Genomic DNA, 21491 nt, shown 5'->3' on the forward strand with positions numbered 1-21491 from the left:
TCCAGCTTTATTCACTTTGTTTATTCATTTGCACTTTCTCTGCTCTGCCTGGGCTGAGCTCTAGGGTAGAGGCAAATCAAACACAGCTTAGGTGGGGAGAGAGAGCCATAAACAATGTTGAGTGCTGTTGGAAGGGTAAGGGTATGGGGCTGTGGGGGAGGCAGCTAGAAGTGGGGCGACAGGCGAAGCTGAAACGTAGGCGAGGCCAGGGCAGCCTTCCTAGTAGAAGTGGCAACCAAGCTGAGACCTGAGAAATAAGAATAAGTGGGCAAGGTAAAACAGGGCCTTCGTGACAGTGGAGCTAGTAGGTATAGACGTTTGAAGCTGAAAGCAACATGCAGTACCTAGGGGAACAGAAGGCAACCCAGTGTAGCTGCAGTAAAAATACAGTGTGAGGAGCAACCCTGTATCCTGAGGCAGTGTTGGTCTCTTAGCACATTGTTCCCTTGGCTTGTGGGCACTCTGTCCAGAAAGCCAACAGAGCTCACATAACCTGCTAGATCCCAATACCCTGGAACCAAAGGACTTGTACAGAGCTGACTTGGTTCCTTTATTGACCAGGACACACAGGTCTAGAAAGGGGGTCTAGCAGTGAGAACCTCTAATTGTGCTTTTTTGGTGTCTCTCAAAACCAATAGGTTCTGTTTGGATTCTGCAAAGCAAACTCGTCAGAAAGTTGCTGTGAACTGGACCAACTTCAGCCTCAAGAAAACCACTCCCAGCACAGTTCAGTGAGGTATGGAGACCCCTAAGTGTTGCACGCACTCCCTCTCCCCAAATTCTGTCACTTCTGTGCCCCCGCCAGACCATTTCATGCTCTGGGGCACATGGAGTTAGCCTAGCAGCTTGCCAGCCCTGGCCCCTCAAGTTACACTCTCTGAAGATATCCTGGGCCAGACCCTTCTGTGTTCCCTCTTGCCTGTGCTCCTGAAGGGTCCTTCCTGCACTGCCATCCTTGGACTATCTCTGCCAGGCCCCTGCTTCCCTTACCATCTGCCTCTCAGGCAGCCTTAGTCCCCAGAGGACTGCCCCCACCGCTGACATTATTAACCTCAGGGTTGAATCTCATTTGCCTGGCCTGGTAGGCTACCAGGATGCTTCCCAGCTAAAACCATACAAGAAGGGGCCAGCCCCAAAGGACCAGTGAGAAGGCAGATGAGGTAGACCAAGACCTTGGAGAGGTCATTTAGGCATGGAGGAGTTGGTGAGCACTCTCCACAAATATGACAAGCTCCATGAAGAAATGATAGCTGGGCTGCCTCCTGAAGAAGAGATCTGGCCCTGAGCTGGGCTCTGGCCTCCTCTCCGAGCCACCTACACTGGTCCTTTGTCTGAAGTACTGACATATATATTTTTTTAATGTTTTATTTATTTTTGAGAGAAAGAGAGTGAGGAAGGGCAGAGGGAGGAAGATAGAGGATCTGAAGCAGGCTCTGCACTGACAGCAGCAAGCCTGATAGGGGCTTGAACTCATGAACTACAAGATCATGACCTGAGCTGAAGTCGAATGCTCAACCGACTAAGCCACCCAGGTGCCCCTGCAATACTAACATATCAGATGATGTTCTGGACTGCAAACAGAAGACCAAGAAGGGCTGAGAACCATAGTGTAGGAGAGAAGGCTGGCTAGCAGACAGGCCTTGGTGCTGGGTTTGCAGCCTAATGGCTGTGCAGTGCCCTGTCTTAACTCCATGCTCTGTCCCTGGGATCGGGCCTTTTCTGGCTGGCAATCACACAACTTGCCCTTAAGGCAACAGGAAACTGAGGCAGGTAGGCTGAACTCAGGGACCCCTGGGAGGGTGTCCTCACCTGTGCTTCTCTTTTCAGTGCCAGGAACACGCCTCTCTGGGCCAGGGCAGCAGACTTCCTGGACCCTCAGCCGAGTCCCTTTGTCATTTTTGGGGTCAGGATTCCCCACCCTTGATGCTGGCCTCAGCTCCCCAGGAACAGCCCAGAGAGCCTGAAGCTAGGGCAGTCTTTGGGGCTCGGCTCCCTATGGCACCTCAGGCTGCCCAGAGTCAGGACTGTCTTTAGATTCTCCTTAGCCCCTCTCTCTGAAAGGGCTAGGTTCCCTGGTCTTTGGCCAAACTGAAATGTCCACACCCTCAGGAGCTTCTGCCAGGACCAGGGTGCCCTCCTGCCTCTTTTTTCTACCTCCACAGGATCCAGGAGTGACGGGGACCCCAGGCACTTTCATCTTTTGCCTCTTCTGAGAGTAAAAGGGGCACATCTTCTCCCACAGCCCAATGCCCTTGTCAGCCAGGAAACCTCATCCGGCCGTCTTCTCTCAAGGACTCCCTCTTTGGTTGATTTCTTTCCCAAGACTGGAGATGTTCCCTTCCTGTCCCACTCCCACCATAAGGGCTCTCCACTGCTTTTTCCACCCTCCTCAGAGTGGGAGCCCTGAGAGTGCACGAGAAAGCAGTGCTGGCACATATTCGGGACCTAGCCTGGGCTGTGTACCCAGAGCCTGAGGCAGGAGTCAGGATGCATATGCCGCCTCTCCCCTTCCTATCAGTAGGAGAGCAAAGACCAGAGGCTGGGCTCTTACCCTACCCTGATTTGGAAAGAGGTGTGACAGGGGAGCTGTCCCCTGGCAGGGTCTTAACTTTCATCCTCTGCTGGAGGTAATCAAGGAAGTCTATTCAATATTTTCAGCCCAGGGAGTAAAAATAGCAGGCAGTTGTTCCTACCCATGGGGACCCACGGAAACCCAGAGCCAACATGGGGAGGCTAAGTCAAAGGTCTCACTCACGGTGCAGCCATGCTCTCCTGTTTTCTTAGCCCCTGCCGGGTCAAGCTTCTTCAGGGTGTCCTGAAACCCCAACTGCCAGCTGAAGGTCTACAGTTTCTTCCTCCACATCCCTATCCACCTGCCCAAGATCCTCCCTGCTCCTCGCCATCCTGGACCAACCAAAAGTTGAATGGACGCTGTGCCGTGCTGGGGCCCCTCAGGACCTCCGCAGAGCCGCTTCCTGGTGCTACGCAGCCTCCTCACTCAGAGCCCGGGGGCTGGACTGGCTTGTGGGCTGGGGGCTGATGGTACTGCTGGCCCAACACTGCTCTCTTTGTGTTTGGTTTTGTTTTTGTTCTTGTTTTTCAATTCTTTACTTTTGATACTGTGAAGATCTTTCCTGCCGAAAGATAAAGCAACATTTGGACACAGAGTCGGTGTGTTGGTGGTTTGCTGGTCTGGGATGGGGGTGAGGTGAGGAATGTACTCAGAAGCATGGGCTCTGCCTTAGTCATTAACCTCATTGAGCACATACTATGTGTCAGCAGTTCAGTAATTTCCTCTTAATTCTTACAGCAGTTCTAAATGGGACTGTTATCCCAATTTATAGATGAGGAAACTAAAGCTAAGACGGGCAAGTGACTTCAGCACTCAGTCTGGCTGACTAGGATTAGAGCATAGGCCTGTATAACAGCAGCATCTGTGCTCTTTCCTCCTGTTGGGAGGACTCTGGTATGTAAACTTGAGCAGCTGTTTCCCCATACTGTGTTTGTTTCCCCCTCTGCAAAACCAGTGAGTTGGAGGAGTGAGACTCGATCTCTTTGCAACTGATGTGAGATGGAGTCTGGGAAAGGCTTACGGCCTTTATGGACTGTACACCTGTAACCTGGGTGATTCACATTGTCAGGAGAAGTGGAGTAAATGAAGTTCCTATAAATTGGATCTGACTTTCCAATGGGAATGAGACCTGCAACCTAAGTACTGGATTGTTGAGGATAATGAACCCTTCTGTAAAGTAAAGCAAACTACCTCATTCCTACCCCACCACCCCCCCACAGTAAATTTGGTTCTTAAATTCAGATTTTAATATAATAGGTTTGTTAAACAATGCTTTCTCGTACATACTTGTGTTTCCAACTCCTTGTCCCCAATGTCATTTTCTCTCTAAAACTGACACTTAACTTGAGCTTGTGTGGGAAGCAGTGGAGGCTGTGGCCACTCAGTCACTAAGAGCCCTTTATGGAGAGGTGGGAGCAGGATCAGAAACTGTTCCCTCCCCCTTCTATTCCTCCCAGGTTGAATCCCACCACGGGCTGTCAGTGCCAGCTTCCTCTTCTAAAGATGTTAAAAACCATCACTCACAGGCTCACAATTCCTGGTCCCTGGACTTTCCTAATCTCCAAGAAAGTATGCAAACTCCCCTGTGAAACCTGTCTGTATATGTATTACCTTTGTTCTTCTTTCCTTTCAACTCTTGCACCAGGCTCCCGTGCTGCAACTGAACTGGCATAATTATCTAAAATTCTGCTTCATCATTCAAAAATTGCAGGTCTGATCAAGGAGCTGCTTTACCTACAGAGAAAAACCTGTGGGTGGCATTCAGAGGCTTCCACAACCAGCCCCCACCTCCCAGCACTTCACTCCAGCAATACAAGATGACCTCAGTCTTCATCTAGGCCTGGCACTCTCAGGTCTCCCAACTTTCGCTCACACATTTCCTTTTTCCTAGATTACCTTTCCTTTATCATTTCCTGCTTATCCTTCACATTCCAGCTGAAAGACCATTTTACAATGAGAATCAATTTGCCCTGCCTTGTGATGCTTCCAGAAAGTACTGCTTTATCTGTCTTAAAATATTTCTCCTGAATATCAAGATCCATTATATTTCTGTCTCAACTAATCCATAAACTCACAAGTCAGGTTTGTGTCTTCATCTTTCATTTGCTTCAGCACTGTGCACAATACCCAGCATGTGCTCATGTTAAATACATGAATGGAGGAAAGAATAGTACTGACCCATCACTGCTCTTCAAAAGTCAACAGTGGGCTTGCCTGGGTGGCTCAGTTGGTTGAGCCTTGACTCTTGATTTTGGCTCAGGCGATGTTCTCCCAGTTGGTGGGATGGAGCCCGGAGCTCAGGCTTGGCAATGACACCGCAGAGCCTGCTTGGAATTTTCTCTCCCTCTCTCTGCACCTTTCCTGCCCTCACGCTCATTCTTTCTCAAATAAAAGTCCCCAGTGAAGTTGAAGTTACTTTTGACAGGGCCCTGCATGCCCTGGTCCCTGTCTACCTATCCAGCTTTAGCTCTGACCACTCCTATCCCTACAGCAGCCGGCCACGTGACCCGTCTGTTCCTTGAGGAATCTGTGTGCTTGCACAAGGCCAGACCTTCACTCCTGCAGGGCCCTCCATCAGAAGGCTTCTCTCCCTTTCCTCCCCTCCCTGTTCTGAGATTCTACATTTTTCTGGAAGCTCAGATCTAGGTCTCCTCGAAGCCTCTGGTTCCCCAGGCAGTGAGTTACTCTAAGCTCTATCACAGCATTTACAATAATAATAACTTCGTACATAAGTTCAGACCCTCAGCGAAAACACTGTCATCAGTATTTTATTTATCCCTCACCACTCTGAACATACGTGTTGTCACATAGATAAGGACGCCAGTCAGAGCTGCAGTGCAAGTTGATTCGTTACCCGCGCCCCGTGCCCGGGATGGAGTCCCCGGTGGGGTCCCAGCTGGCCCAGTCCCGGAACGTGCCAGATGACGTCAGGCTATGGGCGACGCTAGGCCTCCGGTAGGCGGGTCTCTTCTGTATCTCCACTCGTGGGACCTTCCACCAGGCTTCGTTTGAGCTTTTAGCGCATGCTCCAAGTCCTCCAGCGTCCCATAATGCATTGTATGACGCTTCGCCCTCGCCCCTGGCAACAAATGCGCAGCCGCCCAAGGGTACTTTGACGCTGCACTGCCTGACAGGGTCTCGGGAAAGTTTGTCCCTCTGCGCGATCCGGCACTCAGAGGTCGTTGCTAGGTGCCGACCTTCCGCTTCTTCACATCTGATTGGACCTCACGCAAAAATTGAGGCGGGGTTTTACCGTAGCGCGCCTGCGTACAGCAAAGGATGGAGGACTCGGAACCTGAACGGAAGGTGGGAGCGAGGTAGGGGTCGGTGCGGGTGGCGAGCTGCTGTGAAAGCGGGGGCCTGGGCCTGATTCATGTGTATCTGTAGCGTGTTCGCACAGATGAAGCGACTGCCACAGGAAGCCGCTCCGAGGCGGAGGATGAGGACGACGAAGACTACGTGCCTTACGTGCCTTTGCGACAGCGGCGGCAACTGTTGGTGAGGGCCTCGGGTCGGAAGAGAAATGAGGGTGTGGGAGGGAGGGTGGCATCCAGTGGAGTGAGCTGTCAGTAGTTGGGACCGTGGCCCCTAGGCAAACCAGGGACTGCCAGTCTGATCTGAGGGGTAGGGCACCTCCATGTCGCGTGGCACAGGACCCTCTCCCAAAAGCCAAGATCCTGACGCAAGCCCCCTGGGCCCGATACTCCGCTTTGTCTTGGGCTTGGCTCTGAGGGGCGCTGGTGGAACCTCAGCTCCAGAAGCTATTGCAACGAAGGCGCAAAGGAGCTGCGGAGGAGGAGCTGCAGGACAGCGGCAGCGAGCCCCGGGGAGATGAGGACGACATCCCTCTGGGCCCACAGTCCAACGTCAGCCTCCTGGATCAGCACCAGCACCTTAAAGAGAAGGCTGAAGGTGTGCTGGGAAGCAGCGGGGAGGCTCAATTTGGTGCACTGCTTTGGCATGTCTCTGACATCTGCTTCTTTTCTCAGCTCGCAAGGAGTCTGCCAAGGAGAAGCAGCTGAAAGAAGAGGAAAAGATCCTGGAGAGTGTGGCAGAGGGCCGAGGTATGGTTGTGGTCAGGCAAGGGGAGAGGTGGACTAAGCCTCCTCCCTAGCCCCAGGCATGTTATATCTGAAGGTCCTGGCCTCTGGGAAGCAAGAGCCATCCCTGAGCCAGATCTGTCTCCTCAGCTTTGATGTCGGTGAAGGAAATGGCCAAGGGAATCACATATGACGATCCAATCAAAACCAGGTATGTCTTTCTAGTCTGTGGAAAAGCAGTCATCTTTACTTGGAACGGTATGTAGCTGAGCCTGGCAGGGACACCCCAGAGCCAGCTGTGCCTGGGACCTCTCTTGACCCCCACCACCCACTCACAGTTGGACACCTCCCCGTTATGTCCTGAGCATGTCTGAAGAGCGGCATGAGCGCGTGAGGAAGAAGTATCACATCCTGGTGGAAGGAGATGGTATCCCACCACCCATAAAGAGCTTCAAGGAAATGAAATTTCCTGCAGGTACTGGGAATTTGATGGTCAGACAACTGTGAGCCTGTGTCCCAGCCTCCCCTGAGCTTAGCATCTGCAGTGATGAGTCAGGTAGTGAGAATGGAGGGATTTGAGGAGGGGTTTCTTTAGGTTTGAATTACATTTGCCCCAGTTGTCCCTATTTACTGTCCTCTGCCATTAGGGAGCTTCAGTGGGCAAGTGACATTAGCCTTAAATGGACCTGGGTGCAAATCCTGCCTCCACTCAGCCTAGAAGTCTTGGACAAGTCTATTTTTCTCTCTCTCTTTCTCTGGGCCTCATTTGTAACTCAAAGAGGGTAGTGCTAATTTTACAGCTTTGGGGGCCTGATAAAGTATCCATGAGACACAAGGATGATGCTAAAGTTGTTTTCCATAGCCATCCTGAGAGGCCTGAAGAAGAAAGGCATCCACCACCCAACACCCATTCAGATCCAGGGCATCCCCACCATGTGAGTATGGGGGGCCCTGAAGAGGGTGGTGATGAGAAGGAGTAGTCACTAGGTATCCATCTGGAGACCCATTCCCTACATTCTACTGAACCTGATCATCGGGCCTGTTCTCTCCCAATAGCCTGTCTGGCCGTGACATGATAGGTATTGCCTTCACGGGTTCAGGCAAGACATTGGTGTTCACATTGCCTGTCATCATGTTCTGCCTGGAACAAGAAAAGAGGTTACCTTTCTCCAAGCGTGAAGGGCCCTATGGACTCATCATCTGTCCCTCAGTAAGTAAGCTAGGCTGGAGGGCAGGGCAGAGACAGGCCTGCCTTCTGGTGCTAACCTCTGCCCCTGTGCCTGTAGCGGGAGCTGGCCCGGCAGACCCACGGCATCCTGGAGTATTACTGCCGCCTGCTACAGGAGGATAGCTCCCCACTCCTGCGCTGCGCTCTCTGCATTGGGGGCATGTCTGTCAAAGAGCAGATGGAAACCATCCGACAGTGAGCATAAGCACCCCCTGGGCCTCCCCAGAGCCCCTAGATAAGCCAAAGGGCCCTTTGCTTTAACTACCCCCACATACCCTTACAGAAACCTTCTGTGGACCTAGTCCTCAAGAAGCTTTTTGTCTGATGGTGAGATCAGTTGGGTTGGGACAGAGGGATGTGGTAAGGTACTGTGGGAGCACAACAGATGGAATGAGGACATTTGGGAGGTCAGGGGGTCAGGGCATTCTGGGCAGAAGGCACAGAGGTGGAGGACCCAGGGTTTCCAGGAAGGTCAGAGCCATCCAGTGTGGTCCATCATGGAAGCTGAGGCACTAGGGCAGGGCTGGATCCATGGCCTTTCCACACAGCGCAGTCCCTAGGAGACAATGCCAGATGCCCTGGACCAGGCTCTGGGGTCACAGACCGGCCAGACCTAGACCCTTCTTTCCAAGGTATTCCCAGTCTCAAGGAAGATTCAGATACAGAAAAGATTAATTCCGCATACCAGGAAAGTGAGCCCGTCAACACCTACAAAGGGAGTTACAGGAGCACAGACTAAGGCCTATTTGGAGATTCAGATAAACCCTCCTGGGGGCAAGGGGAGTGAGTGATCTAGAAGGGGGAAGGATATGCAAGCAGAGGTGACTCATGTCTGGGTAGGAGCTCTGGAGCAGAGCAGTGGTCAAGAAAGCTGTAGCCCCTTCCAGGAGAGATGTGTTTTGCAAGTAGGGCAGGGTGGCGGAAGTGATGAGGGGACAGATGAGGAGAGACGGGAAAGAGGCCAGAGAGCAGAATGAGCAGAGTGGCAGCCCTTAGGTGCAGGGATGGGCAGGTAGCCCTGACCTCAGGGTCTCTTCTTGATCTCCAGTGGTGTGCATATGATGGTGGCCACCCCTGGGCGCCTCATGGATCTGCTGCAGAAGAAGATGGTCAGCCTAGACATCTGTCGCTACCTGGCTCTGGACGAGGCTGACCGCATGATTGACATGGGTTTCGAGGGCGACATCCGCACCATCTTCTCCTACTTCAAGGTGCCCATGCCTGCCTGGCCAGGGCTTCTGGCCACCCTCCCCAGGATGCCACATTCAACTGTGGCAGGCCCTGAGGCCCTGCACTGCACACCCACTGGCCCTGATTCAGGGGGCTACATCCCAGCTCCTTGGTCTTCCCAGGCCTCCCATTCCCACCCTACTCTTTTTCAGGGCCAGCGGCAGACCCTACTTTTCAGTGCCACCATGCCTAAGAAGATTCAGAACTTTGCCAAGAGTGCCCTGGTAAAGCCTGTCACGATCAACGTGGGACGTGCCGGAGCCGCCAGCCTGGATGTCATCCAGGTAGGCAAGCACTCCTGATGAGGACACCTTCCAGGGTCTCTTTTGTGAGGGTTGGATCTGGCTAGGCTCCATCAAAGCTGTTGGAGTAGGGTTGAGGGACCACCTTGTGGTCACTGGGGGTTTCATCTAAGCCTCAGCCCTTAGCAGCAGACATTCTTAGGGTGACCAGTCCTTGATGACAGGATTGGGGGCCCAGGCTCTGTGGCAGGGTCATGGCTGGTGAGCCCATTTGCAGGCCCACCTGACCTGGCCCCTGTGGTGGCAGGAGGTGGAATATGTGAAGGAAGAGGCCAAGATGGTATACCTGCTCGAGTGCCTACAGAAAACACCCCCACCCGTGAGTGCAGCCAGTCAGGCTGACCCTGGACCTCTGGGATGAAGGGGAGAGGGCAGTGAGGGGTAGTATGCTGGAGAAGGTTGGGCATGCCCAGTTGGAGTCAACCCTCATGACTGGAGTTGGTCCTCTGGACAGGTGCTCATCTTTGCGGAGAAGAAGGCAGATGTGGATGCCATCCACGAGTACTTGCTGCTCAAGGGGGTTGAAGCGGTGGCCATCCATGGGGGCAAAGGTCAGAGTAGTGCATGCATAGGCATGGATTCTGCTGCCATTGCAGCCCCTCACCTAAACCCTTTCCCTGCCTGGTGAGCCTAGCACTACTTCCCAGACTCCTGCGGTCACTCTGATGGCTCCTGCCTAACCTTCCCCAGACCAGGAAGAACGGACCAAGGCCATCGAGGCATTCCGGGAAGGCAAGAAGGATGTCCTGGTGGCCACAGACGTAGCCTCCAAGGGCTTGGATTTCCCTGCCATCCAGCATGTCATAAATTATGACATGCCTGAGGAGATCGAGAACTACGGTGGGGAGCTTGGGGGTCAGTGGTGCGGGCTAGACCCCAACCCATGGGCAGTGGGCCAGAGGATCTGTTCCCTCTCTCTGCAGTGCACCGTATCGGCCGTACCGGGCGCTCAGGAAACACAGGTATTGCCACGACCTTCATCAACAAGGCCTGTGGTAAGTCTGCCACCAGGGCCACCTCAGCTGTCCCCTGGGTCATCTGCCTGTGGCTACATGGGTCTTGGCTACAGGGCCCAGGGTTGGTCCTGATGGTTCCATCCTTACCTCCACAGATGAGTCGGTGCTGATGGACCTCAAAGCCCTGCTGCTAGAGGCTAAGCAGAAAGTACCACCTGTGCTGCAAGTGCTACACTGTGGAGATGAGTCCATGCTGGACATTGGAGGTGACTATGGAGCAGGAGTGGGGGTCCAGTGTTGGGGGGGGGGGGAGGGACATGACAGGAACACCAGAAAACAAGTTTGTGCTGCACATCAGAGGGCAGGGGCAGGAGGTCCTGCGGGAGCCAAGGTCTGGGATATGGAGCCTGGCCTTGCAATCATGCTGACTCTCACCCCCGTGCCCCCAGGAGAGCGTGGCTGTGCCTTCTGTGGTGGCCTGGGCCATCGAATCACGGACTGCCCCAAACTGGAGGCTATGCAGACCAAGCAGGTCAGCAACATTGGCCGCAAGGATTACCTGGCTCACAGCTCCATGGACTTCTAAGCCATCTATCATACCTTGTCTCCAAGAGGCCTCAGTCTCCAGCCACCTCCCACATACACACCAGCCCCTTGGACAAAAAGCCAGCATCCTCGGCCCAGCTGGCCTGGGCTGGGCCAGGCTGGGCCTGGCTGCCTGCTCCCTGTGTCCCCCAGGATTCTATTTTTGTTCCCCTTTACCCCAGTTCTCATTAAAGCACAAGCCTCTCTGGTCTCAGCCCAGCCCCGCCTCTGTGTTTCGTCTTACCTGACCCCTGCTTCCTGGGTAGGCCTCACCCTCTGACTTCCATAGCCCCTCTGAGGCAGGGAACTGGCATCTCCTACTGCTACCGCCAACACTCAGCCTGCTGGGTCTTAGTTGTGGAAGCAGCCATGTAGCTGGGGTCCCCTTCTGGGGGCTCTGGCTATCTCCTCTGGGCTAGCTGGATTGGTGACTCGAGAGACCGCATTGGTGGGCCAAGGGGAAATGGTTGGGTTTTCTGGTCTCTGGTTGGCTCTTTATAATCTCCAGCCTTGCCCCAGCCTCCCTCTTCCTGTCAGCTGAATGAAGCTCTTGGGGCCCCTTGGGAGGCGACTTCCTGCCTCAGGCCCCCTGCCCACTTGCCGGCCCACACAGGCTCCCAGTAGGAACCCTCTGTTCCCCTCACCAAGGGGGTAAGCAGATGCCACAGGACTGCTGCTCAAGCCACTAGTGCTCACTTACCTCACTCCATGCCCAGCTCTCTGTTGGGCTCAGGATCCAGGCAATCCAGATAGACGTCTGCTGGGAAGCTCCTAGGTAAGTGGCAGAGGCAGATGAGAAATGAATAACGGGGTGGCAGTCAGGAGACCGCTGGCAAATGGAACAGGATTTCAGCATCTGGCAAGGGGTAGGCAGAGGAAGAGCACTGGCAACGATTTCTCTGTGCCCAGCACTTCATGTGCAAGACCACATGCTTATCCCAGCAGGACAGCAGTTGCTCAAGCCATGTTTGTCACTTGTGTTTGGTTTGGGGCAAGTTACCTAATGTTTCTGAGCCTCAATTTCCTCATCATTGAAATGGCAATGAGCATGCAAAGGACATGGTGTCAAGCTACTGGAGCTCGGGGCTGCCCGGACTGCACTGGATACAAAGCCAGGTGGAAAGACCCTTGGAAAGATTTCCTGCCCGCACCCCATATGTGACCCCAAACGGTATTGCTTAGCCTGGTTACACATTCCTTTCTAAACGTGGCATTGAATGAGTGACATGAGTCTGTCCCCAGAATTCAGACACACACTCAGAGCCCCGATATTAGCCTCTGGCAAGGTGAGGCAAAAAAAAAAAAAAAAGGTGCCCAGCAAGAAGCAAAGTTTAAAAAAGAACGTGTGAACTCTCTAGGGGCCTACTGGGGGCACACCACCCACACTCACATGACCAGGCTTTGCCATGAGGACTGAGCTTCACTGGTGGGGCCCTGGTGCTCAGACAGTGTGGGGTGGTCAAGGGGACCTCCCAGGGGAAGAGGCAGCCTGGCGCTGGAGTGGCACAGTGATAGGGGGTTCCCTGGAGGCATTGGGCTGAAGGGAGGTAGAGGCCAGAACACAGCATCTTGAGTGATGCACTGAGGAGCCCAGGCTAGACCCAAGGGCAGTGGGAAACCAGGAAAGGCTTGGGAAGGGGAGAGACCGGTTGGTTTGGGGCTGATAGAAAGGACCATGGTGGGCCCTGTGGGACAGTGGTTCAAAGGGGAGATGTGAGGCTGGCAATGGACAGGGGCTGTGAAGACAGGAGCAAATGAATATTAGAAATATTTCCAAGATAAAGACAAGCAGAGTAGGACAGAGAGGGTACCAATCAGGGCTCAAGAGTGGGAAAGCAGGGAATTGGCCAGTCTGGCTAGAGGGGCGGTCCTGGGGCAGGGCTGTGGGAATGTCAGGTGCTGGGGTGTACAACCACCCTGCACAGAGGAGAGGTTGGAGCTTATGACTCACAGCCAGCTGACCCAGGTGCAGACATAGGTCATTTGCCATCCAGCGGTCTGAGGCCCCTGCTAGGGCCAGGCACATGTGGGCACCTTGGGCCAACTGAACCCCAAGGGAGAAATATGTGATGCCCCTACCCATTCCTAGCTCCTTTACTGAAGACAGGCTCCCCTCCCCCTCCCCAGCCCTGCAGCTGCCTCTCTGGACAGAGGGAGGGGGAAGTGGCCAGAAGGGGAAGTGTGAGGAGTTCCCCTCTGGCCTGTCACCAGTCTCCTCGGGCCATCGGAGTGGCAGCCCTGGGGCCTGGCTGCGGCCATGGAGCCTCTGGAGACTCCCATCAAGGACGGCATCCTCTACCAGCAGCACGTCAAGTTTGGAAAGGTGAGGACCCTGGCTGGCAGGCAGCTGCCCAGGACAGTAGGCTTCTGCCCCAGCCTCAGCCTACCAGGACCTAGGAGAATGGGGAAGGGAGTCAGGGTGGGGGACCCAAGCAAGGTGTTGGGGAGTAGAACAGAACCCCGTTCTCAGCTTGAGTGGGTTGGGCTGAGTGGGCCTTTTTGAGACTCTGCCTTGCTTACGGATGGGGAAGCCAAGTGTGGGGAGGATCTAAGACTCCAAACCTTGGGGCAGAGCAGAGCTGCAAGGGTAGCTAACCCAACAGCCTTCCTCCCTGTGTAGTAGAGGCACCTAGGCCCCTTGAGAGAAGGCGGGGGGCTGAGCTGGAGGAGCCCCCCCTGCAGAAGAGGGCTCAGCTCCTCTCAGCTCTGTTAAGGGACATAGGGGAGTTTACCTTTCTCACCAGGCGGTAGGCCCTACACCCTCACAGCTCAGCTGCAGCTGCTGCCTGGTCAGATAAACAGTCTGTTTCCTTTGCTTTACGCTATTTGCATGTTTCCTTCCTTGCCATCATGAGACTGAGGCCTTCCTCCTGCCCCAGGCCTTGTCCCTCTGGCCCAAGTGATCTTTTCTTTGGGTGTTAGGGGGTACCAACATAATGGTAGTGTCAGGTGATCTGCTTAGCTGCTAGATACTTTGGAGACATGATCCAGTAGAAGCCTCAACCTTGTGTTCTCATAACTTTTTGAGATATGAGGGCACTAGTGCCTGGGAGCGGGGGGGGGTCACAGGCAATTTGTGGAGTGGATTTGAACCCACAAATGACTGGCCCCAAGCACAGACTTCCCCCTGCTGGGCTGGCCCTGGCAAGGCCTCCTCCTCTGGGGCAAGCAGAGGCCAGCCTGGGTGGTCAGGAGCATTTGCCAAGCAGCTTGTGCAGAGCTGAGCTATGGGGAGAACTGCTACCCAAGGGTCTTATCCCTCATCCTCATCTCCCACAGAAGTCCTGGCGAAAAGTATGGGGTCTGCTGTATGCAGGAGGCCCATCAGGTGTGGCACGGCTGGAAAGCTGGGAGGTCCGGGATGGTGGCCTGGGGCCAGCAGGTGACAGGTCTGCGGGACCTGGCCGGCGTGGGGAACGGCGGGTCATCCGCCTGGCTGACTGCGTGTCTGTGCTGCCTGCTGATGGTGAGAACTGCCCCAGAGACACTGGTGCCTTCCTGCTCACCACCACAGAGCGCAGTCATCTACTGGCCGCACAGCATCGCCAGGAGTGGATGGGCCCCATCTGTCAGCTGGCCTTCCAGGTGAGCATAAGGCTGGTGGGCAGAGCATCCAGGGGCCAGAGGTGGACCACCTGACTCCCCCACCTTGTTCATCTCCATGCTCATTCACATCCTATCACTCAGCAAGTACCTGCCAAGCACCCATAAGCCTAGGGAAATAGCCCAGAAGCCCACAGAATGAATCTCCAGTGGCCATACATGCTATGGAGAACATGAAAGCCCGAGTAGGACCAGGGGTGAATGGCAGGACATTAGATGGGAAGGCCTCTCAGGAAGGGACAGTGAGACTGAGTCCTCAAAGACAAATAAGGACCCACCAGGCAAAGATCTGAGGAAAGAGTGATGCAGACACTAAGGTCTGAGAAGCGTCCTGAACAGAGGGAGCAGAGTGGGCAAAGGCCCTGAGGCAGGGAAAAGTTTGGTGTGTTAAAAGGGCAGAAAGGCCAGAGTGGCTGGAGGGTAAGGAATGGGTAGGAACCCAGGAGGGAGCAAAACTGGAGAATATGGTGGGACCAGCTGAAACTACTTTAGGACACATGGAGAGTTTGGAATTTTATTCTGAGTGAGAGAAGCCTTTGGCGGGGGTGGGGGGTCTTTGGGGAGCCAGGGACTGAGAGCTTTAAAGCTTCACAGGGTCTGTGATAGACCAAAAGGAAATGAGGCTGGAGGTTCCTCAAAAAGTTAAACATAGAGTTGCCATATGACCCAGCAATTCCACTAGTAGGTGTATACCCAAGAGAATTGAAACAGGTGTTCAAATAGCACTTGTATGAGAACATTCAGAGCAGCATTATTCACAATAGCTCAAAGGTGCAGACCACCCCAATGTCCATTACCAATGAATGGATAAACCAAATGTAGTCCATCCATACATGTTACATGGCCATATAAAAAAGAATGAGGTACTGATATATGCTAATACCATAAATGAACCTGGAGACCATCATGCTAAGTAAAAGGAGCCAGACACAAAAGACCACATATTAGTATGATTCTATTCATGTGAAACACCAAGAATAGGCAAATCCATAGAGACAGACAGCATATTTGTTGTTGCCAGGGGCTGGGGGAAGGGGGACTGGGGAGTGACTGCTTATGGGTACAGGGTTTCCATTTGGAACAATGAACAAATTCTGGAATTAGATAAAGGTGATCCTTGCACAATCTTGTGACTATACCAAAACCACTGAATTATACACTTTAAAATGGTGAAATGGTAACTTTTATGTTGTGTATTTCAACACAATATTTTAAATTAAAAACAAACAAATGAAGAAAATGAACAGGAGCAAGAAAACCAGTGAGGAAGCTGTTGCATGTGACCCTGGCCATACTACTATGGGCCAAGGTGGTTGTGGAGGAGGTGCTGATAGAGCTCCGAGGAATTGAGGGGATGAGGAGTTGGAAGGGGGAGTTGGCGAAAGAGGGCTTGGGGAGGATCTAGTAGCCAGTTCACTCATGTGTCCCATCCCTGAAGCTCCTGCCCCTTTGTCACTCCAAGCTGTTAGGGACACATACAGGCAGGCCCAGTCCCTGGCCAAGTGCAGGTGCAATGGGGACATCCTCTTGTTTGTCACTACTTTACAGCTCTCGGCACCCTCAAGGGGGAAGCTGGGGGTTGCAGGTGGGAAAATAGAGGGGTGCCCAAGGTCATGCAGTGGGTCAGGGGCAAAGCTGGAAGTGGCACTCAAGTCCCTAGGTGCTCCTGCTTGTCCTGGAGTCCTGGCTTACTGGCCCAGGGAAAGGATGTGGGAAGAGGAGTGGGGGTGAGGGCTCTAACTTCTGGCCTTTTTTCATTCCTTAGGGCACAGGAGAGTATCCCTCAGGATCAGGGGAGGTGGAGGCTCCCAAGAGGGGCCTGGTCCCCATGGAGGAGAATTCCATCTACTCCTCCTGGCAGGAAGGTGAGTCAGGGAGGTGCAGGTGCAGACTCAGCCACCCTATACTTAGGGCTGGGGCCTTTGGAGGACCCATATGGGCTGTACCTGATGCCTCACCACCATCCTGCCTGCAGAGGGCGAGTTTCCAGTAGTGGTACAGAGGACGGAGGCTGCCACCCGCTGCCAGCTGAAGGGGCCCTACCTCCTGGTGCTAGGCCAAGACGCCATCCAGCTAAGGGAGCCCTCCAGCCCCCAGGCCCTCTACACCTGGCCCTACCGCTTCCTGCGCAAGTTCGGCTCTGACAAGGTGAGGTGCTGGGCAGCTACCCCACCCCACTGGCCCTGCTGGGAAGGGTGGCAAGTGGAGGGGTGCCCCGGGTCCCTCCACCTCTAATCCGCCCAAACCACCCCCCACCCCCATGTCCAGGGCGTGTTCTCCTTTGAAGCCGGCCGCCGCTGTGACTCTGGCGAGGGCCTCTTCGCCTTCAGCAGCCCCCAAGCCCTCGACCTGTGCAGGGCTGTGGCTGCTGCCATTGACCGCCAGCGGGAGCGGCTGCCAGAGCTGGCTGGGCCCCGGCCCTGTCCCCTGCCTCGGGCCACCTCCCTGCCTTCACTGGACCCACCAGGAGAGCTACGGGAGGTGCCCCCGGGGCCCGAGCCACCCAGCACCCGGAGGGCATGCCTGGTTGAGCCCGGGCCCCAGAGCCTACCCCTACTGCTGAGCCCGGCACCCCATGATGAGTCGGCACCTGGGCTCTATGCCTCAGTGTGCAAGCGAGCCAGCGTGCCCCCAGGCAAGGCCGAGCACCTCTATGAGAACCTGTGCATGCTGGAGGCAGGTCCCGTGCTGCCCAGGGATAGGGACCCAGAGCAGGAGGGTCCCAGCCGCCGCAGCCCCCTGGCCAGCCCCATCTACCATAACAGCGAGGACTTGGGTTGGCCTAGCCCTACCCACGACAGCAGCCTGGAGGCCCAGTACCGGAGGCTGCTGGAACTGGAGCTGGATGACAGTGATGAGGTGGGGGGCTCTGGCCGCCCCAGTGCTCACTCAGGCTTCAAGGCCAAGCTAGTGACGCTGCTGAGCCGTGAGCGGAGGAAGGGCCCAGCCCCCTGCGACCGGCCCTGAAAGCCTTGTATGGATCTCTGCAACAGGAGAGAAAGGCGCTCTGCTCTCCCTGGGCCGGGAAGGTGGGCAAACAATGGACATCTGGGACACACACCTGCATCCACTCTAGCCTGTGGATATAAGGCAGGCAGCTTGGGGAGGACCCCTCATGTGCCCTGTGGGCCCCCCAATGTATAGTGTACAGATTTGCTAGTAATAAAACCTCCCAGCTCTGCTCTTGGTCCCACTTATAGCCCACACTGTGCACCTCCAATCTTCAGCTCCTGGCAATGGCACTCACTGATCCACATGGACACACAGCCCCTCACTCACGTGTACTGCACCTAACACCAGTGCCCTGTACTAGGTTCTGGGGGACACACATAAGCCAGACTTAAACTTTGCGACCCGTGGGCTCAAGTCCACTAGAGCAGATGTATGGGGTGCAGATAATTATGGCCCGTATAGTCCTGGGCAATAAAAATGGCTGGGACAGCAGGACAGGAGGAGAAATTGGGCTTGCTGATGAGTGAGGTGCCCTCTGAATTAAGTGTGAAGGGTAGGCAGGGCATTACCAGATGGGCAGCTAGCCCCAGGGCTTTCCAGGCTGAGTGTAGGTATGCACTGGCCCTGAGATGAAGGGAAAAGCATGGTCACAGAGGGCTCCAAGAGGCTGATAGGGAGTTGGTGGCCGAGCATGAGAGGCCTGACCATCCTTCAATGAGCTTGGTCTCATCTTCAGCAGAGAGACACAGCCAGATAAAGAAAGGAGCAGCATGGAAAACAAATTTGAGGGAGTCTAACTGGAGGCCAGGAAGCCTGAGCTGGGGAGGAAATAAGGGGGGGGGAGCGGGGGGGGGGGGGTCAAAGGGACTTCAAAGATCTGCACAACCAAAATGCCTGCTCCACTGAGACTTAAAAATGTGCAGACACTTCTAGGAAAACTTGGGCCTCAGTCTCCTCAACTGTCAAGGACAAAATTTAAATTACCTACCGGGCATGCATTCATTCCTTAGAGTTTTACTTACGTGCCTGTTCTATGCCAGGCACTGGGGACACAGCCATGTTCAAGACAATGAGGTCCTGTTCTCAAGAAGCCCACGTTCCAGAAGGAGATAAGCAAACCTCTTGAAGACTATAGTGCCCTCATGCTACTCTGGTCACTAACCCTGGGGCTTCCATGCACAAAAGCATCATGCCCCCCAAGAACCTGCCCCCCCCAGCCCCTTGACCTCAACTGCGCCTCAACTGCCCATGCCCTTGGCACATCCTGAACCTCTTCTTCATGACATTGATGCTCCCTCAGCACAGTCTTGTTTCCAAGCATCCACCTCTGGCCACCTCCTTTTCTCCTTCCAGCCCTCTTCCTCAAGCATGGCCCATAAAGCTCCTCTTCAGCCTCATTGACTTACAAGACCCTTTCCTCACCATCTGTGCAGTCACTGTCCGCATCCTTGTCCAACTTAGATTCTGTGCTCCACCAATGAAGTGACCCCCTTGTGCTCCTCTCTCCTTCCATCTTATTTGTCTGGCAAAGCGCCCAGCTTCAGATGAACCCAATTCCCCTCTGTGCCTGCACCCTGGCAGCTGCCCATGGCCACGGAAATTACATAACCAGGCTGACCACATTCTCTCATGTTGTGATCTCGAAGCTCAGATAGACTCTCAGGAGAGATGCTTTCCTCCTCCCAAGACCTTCCTACCTTCTCCTCTCCATCCCTACCCATTCTCATCTCAAAGATATCCTGGAGAAATAGCAGCTGACAGAAGTGAACGCCTTTGTCCTTCCACCACTTCATCAACAAGGGCCCCAGCAGCTGCACCATGTCCCTCCACCCCTGCAATGGAAGAAATGTCTGTTCCCCAGCCCGCACTCCAACCCCAGCTCCTTACTGCACAGCTCAGCACACTGAGCTGTCCCCTCTCCTCAGCCCAATGAATTCTACCACCATCACCATCATTTCCAGCCACATGTAAACATGCTCTATAATTTAACATCTTTGAAGGAAACCCTTGGGGGCACCTAGGGGGCTCAGGCGGTTGAGCAATTGATTCTTGATTTCAGCTCAGGTCATGATCTCACGGTTCGTGAGGGTCTGTGCTGACAGTGCAGAGCCTGCTTGGGATTCTCTCTCTCTCTCTCTCTCTCTCTCTCTCTCTCTCTCTCTCTCTCTCTCTCCCTCCCTCCCTCCCTCTCTCTCTCTCCCTCTCTCTCTGTTCCTCCCCTGCTTGTGCACGCTTGCTCTCTTTCTCTCTCAAAATAAATAAACTTTAAAAAATAAATAAAAATAAAGGAAACCTTTGACCTCACATTCTTTTTTTTTTTAATGTTTGCATTTACTTATCTTTGAGAGAGCGCATGCACAAGCAGGGGAGGGGCAGAGACAGAGGGAGACAGAATCTGAAGCAGGCTCCAGGCTCTGAGCTGTCAGCACAGAGCCTGACACAGGCGCGAACCCAAAAACTGTGAGATTATGACTTGAGCCAAAATCATGTGCTCAACCGACTGAGCCACCCAGGCACCCCTTGACCTTGCATTCTGCTTCAGACCCCTCCCCATTCCCTTTTCCTCTTCACAGCGAAACTCCTCAAAAGAGTTGTTGATTACTTTCATTTCCACTTTCTCCTATTCTCCCTTTTGCCAATTCAAGTCTCCCCGTGGTCCCCCCTGCTCCATTACATCACTCTTATCAGGGTCACCAACTTCCTTGCTCCCCAAAACAAAAGCAACCTGGCTTCCCTGACTCCTCAGCAGCATTTGACACTCCACTTGGTTTTCTTCCATCCTCACAAATCTCTCCTTCCCAGCCTCTTCTGGCTCCTGCTCTGCCAGACTTCTGCCTGGGGCTCTGGCCTCAGACACGGTGTAGCTCAACTCTGGCTGCACACAGAATAACCTGGAGCCTTTTTATTTTTTATTTTTTTCAATATTTAATTACTTATTTTTGAGAAACAGTGGTAGGAGAGAGCGTGCATGAGCAGAGGAGGGTCAGAGTGAAAGGGAAAGAGAGAATCCCAAGTAGGCTCCACATTGTCAGCACAGAGCCTGATGCAGGGCTCATGAAATCATGAACCATGAGATCATGACCTGAGCTGAAATCAAGGGTCAGATGCTTAACCAACTGAGCCACACAAGCGCCCACCTGGAGCCTTTTTAAAAATGCCCATGCCTGGGTCTGCACCCAGGGCTTGAGATTCCATCAGTCTGGGTGGGGCCTGGGCACCAGTGTGCTTTTTCAATTTCCCGCGTGATTTCAGTGTGAGTCCAAGGTGGAAAACCACTGCCCTAAGTGAGCCAAACCTGTCTCCCAGTTTCAAAGACCATCTAAATGCTCATGATTACAAAAGATATATCTTCAGCACAGACCAGTCCCCCTGAGCAACAGATTTAAGAATCCAATTGCACGCTAGACTTCTGGATGTCTGAAAAGTATCTCCAAACGCAATGTGTGAAAAGAGGTTGTGGGCAGGGGGGTTGTTTGCAGTGCTGGCCACAGACAGAAAAGTCTGGAAGGATGTTGAAATCATGGGGAGATAGATTTCCTTCCCACTTATGGAAGCTCCTCCTAAGACTTTACCCATGACAGGGAAAGTCTTCCCATGATCGCTCAGGTTGCCGGCCATAGGGCAAGCTAAGGCCAGGGGGATCCCCAGTCACTCTGGCTACAGCAGAGACCCCTTCACCCCATGGTGACAAGCCAGCCCTTGGCAGCTCAGCAAATCCCAGGACACACTGGAGGTTACTCAAAGTATTAGGGTGATGGCCAGAACTGGAACCCAGAACTCTGGATCTCTGTTCTGGCATGCTTTTCATTACAAATCCAAGCCTGTTTGCTTTATGGCAAAAAAGTTTTTGTGAGGTCCCAAATGGTCTATGAAAGAGAATGTCTTTGCAGATCTCCAAGATTCTAGGGCCTCACCCCGGAACTGCAGGTGTCCCAGACACTAGGGGGCACTGTGTCCTAGCCTGAGGCCTGTTCCTTCCCTTGGGCTGCCTATGCAGGGAACACTGGTGGCATCATCCAGGTC

The 21491-nt window shown here is 53.8% G+C and overlaps 3 protein-coding genes and 1 long non-coding RNA gene across 27 annotated transcripts in view; 3 read left to right on the forward strand and 1 right to left on the reverse strand.

The window, feature by feature from the left end:
* FAM193B (family with sequence similarity 193 member B) overlaps nt 1-3167 on the forward strand; it is a 31501-nt gene extending 28334 nt beyond the window's left edge. For 20 of the 21 annotated variants that reach the window (XM_011285137.3, XM_011285140.3, XM_011285138.3 and 17 more), the window contains 2 exons: nt 639-736; nt 2785-3167. In XM_011285137.3, coding sequence (XP_011283439.2) covers nt 639-735 — 97 coding nt within the window. In that variant the 3' untranslated portion in view covers nt 736; nt 2785-3167. The other variant, XM_019838139.3, reaches the window with a different exon arrangement.
* Nucleotides 1-21491, reverse strand: part of LOC109502720 — a 25036-nt gene continuing 3545 nt past the window's right edge. The window contains exons 3-7 of one of the 4 annotated variants that reach the window (XR_006583766.1): nt 11614-11684; nt 5370-6590; nt 4184-4306; nt 2756-3134; nt 1-247 (exon numbers count right to left, since the gene is read on the reverse strand). This is a non-coding gene — a long non-coding RNA (uncharacterized LOC109502720). Of the gene's footprint in view, nt 248-2755; nt 3135-4183; nt 4307-5369; nt 8397-11157; nt 11312-11613; nt 11770-21491 lie in introns of those variants that run through there. The other 3 variants (XR_006583768.1, XR_006583771.1, XR_006583770.1) reach the window with 3 other exon arrangements.
* DDX41 (DEAD-box helicase 41) lies at nt 5738-11132 on the forward strand. The gene is made up of 17 exons (XM_019838189.3): nt 5738-5878; nt 5960-6070; nt 6325-6484; nt 6562-6636; nt 6763-6823; nt 6951-7087; nt 7475-7547; nt 7669-7822; nt 7899-8035; nt 8889-9051; nt 9223-9354; nt 9620-9691; nt 9827-9923; nt 10063-10212; nt 10296-10367; nt 10484-10594; nt 10778-11132. Exons 1-17 carry the CDS (start codon nt 5852-5854, stop codon nt 10912-10914), a joined length of 1869 nt encoding a protein of 622 aa, XP_019693748.1. The 5' UTR covers nt 5738-5851; the 3' UTR covers nt 10915-11132.
* DOK3 (docking protein 3) lies at nt 13052-17698 on the forward strand. Its single transcript, XM_006927879.5, has 5 exons — nt 13052-13236; nt 14193-14498; nt 16282-16381; nt 16492-16664; nt 16785-17698. The coding sequence occupies exons 1-5, from the start codon at nt 13171-13173 to the stop codon at nt 17481-17483; spliced, it is 1344 nt and encodes a 447-aa protein (XP_006927941.3). The 5' UTR covers nt 13052-13170; the 3' UTR covers nt 17484-17698.

This window comes from Felis catus, chromosome A1 (genome assembly GCF_018350175.1).
Source record: "Felis catus isolate Fca126 chromosome A1, F.catus_Fca126_mat1.0, whole genome shotgun sequence".
Classification (NCBI taxonomy): Eukaryota; Metazoa; Chordata; class Mammalia; order Carnivora; family Felidae; genus Felis; species Felis catus.

Coding starts and splice junctions, on each gene's coding strand:
- DDX41 (XM_019838189.3), top strand. CDS start 5,852: ATGGAGGACTCGGAACCTGAACGGAAG. Junction 9,692..9,826: donor TACAGAAAACACCCCCACCC/GTGAGTGCAGCC, acceptor TCCTCTGGACAG/GTGCTCATCTTTGCGGAGAA. Junction 10,213..10,295: donor TGAGGAGATCGAGAACTACG/GTGGGGAGCTTG, acceptor CTCTCTCTGCAG/TGCACCGTATCGGCCGTACC.
- DOK3 (XM_006927879.5), top strand. CDS start 13,171: ATGGAGCCTCTGGAGACTCCCATCAAGGACGGCATCCTCTACCAGCAG. Junction 13,237..14,192: donor AGCACGTCAAGTTTGGAAAG/GTGAGGACCCTG, acceptor CATCTCCCACAG/AAGTCCTGGCGAAAAGTATG. Junction 16,665..16,784: donor GCAAGTTCGGCTCTGACAAG/GTGAGGTGCTGG, acceptor CCCCATGTCCAG/GGCGTGTTCTCCTTTGAAGC.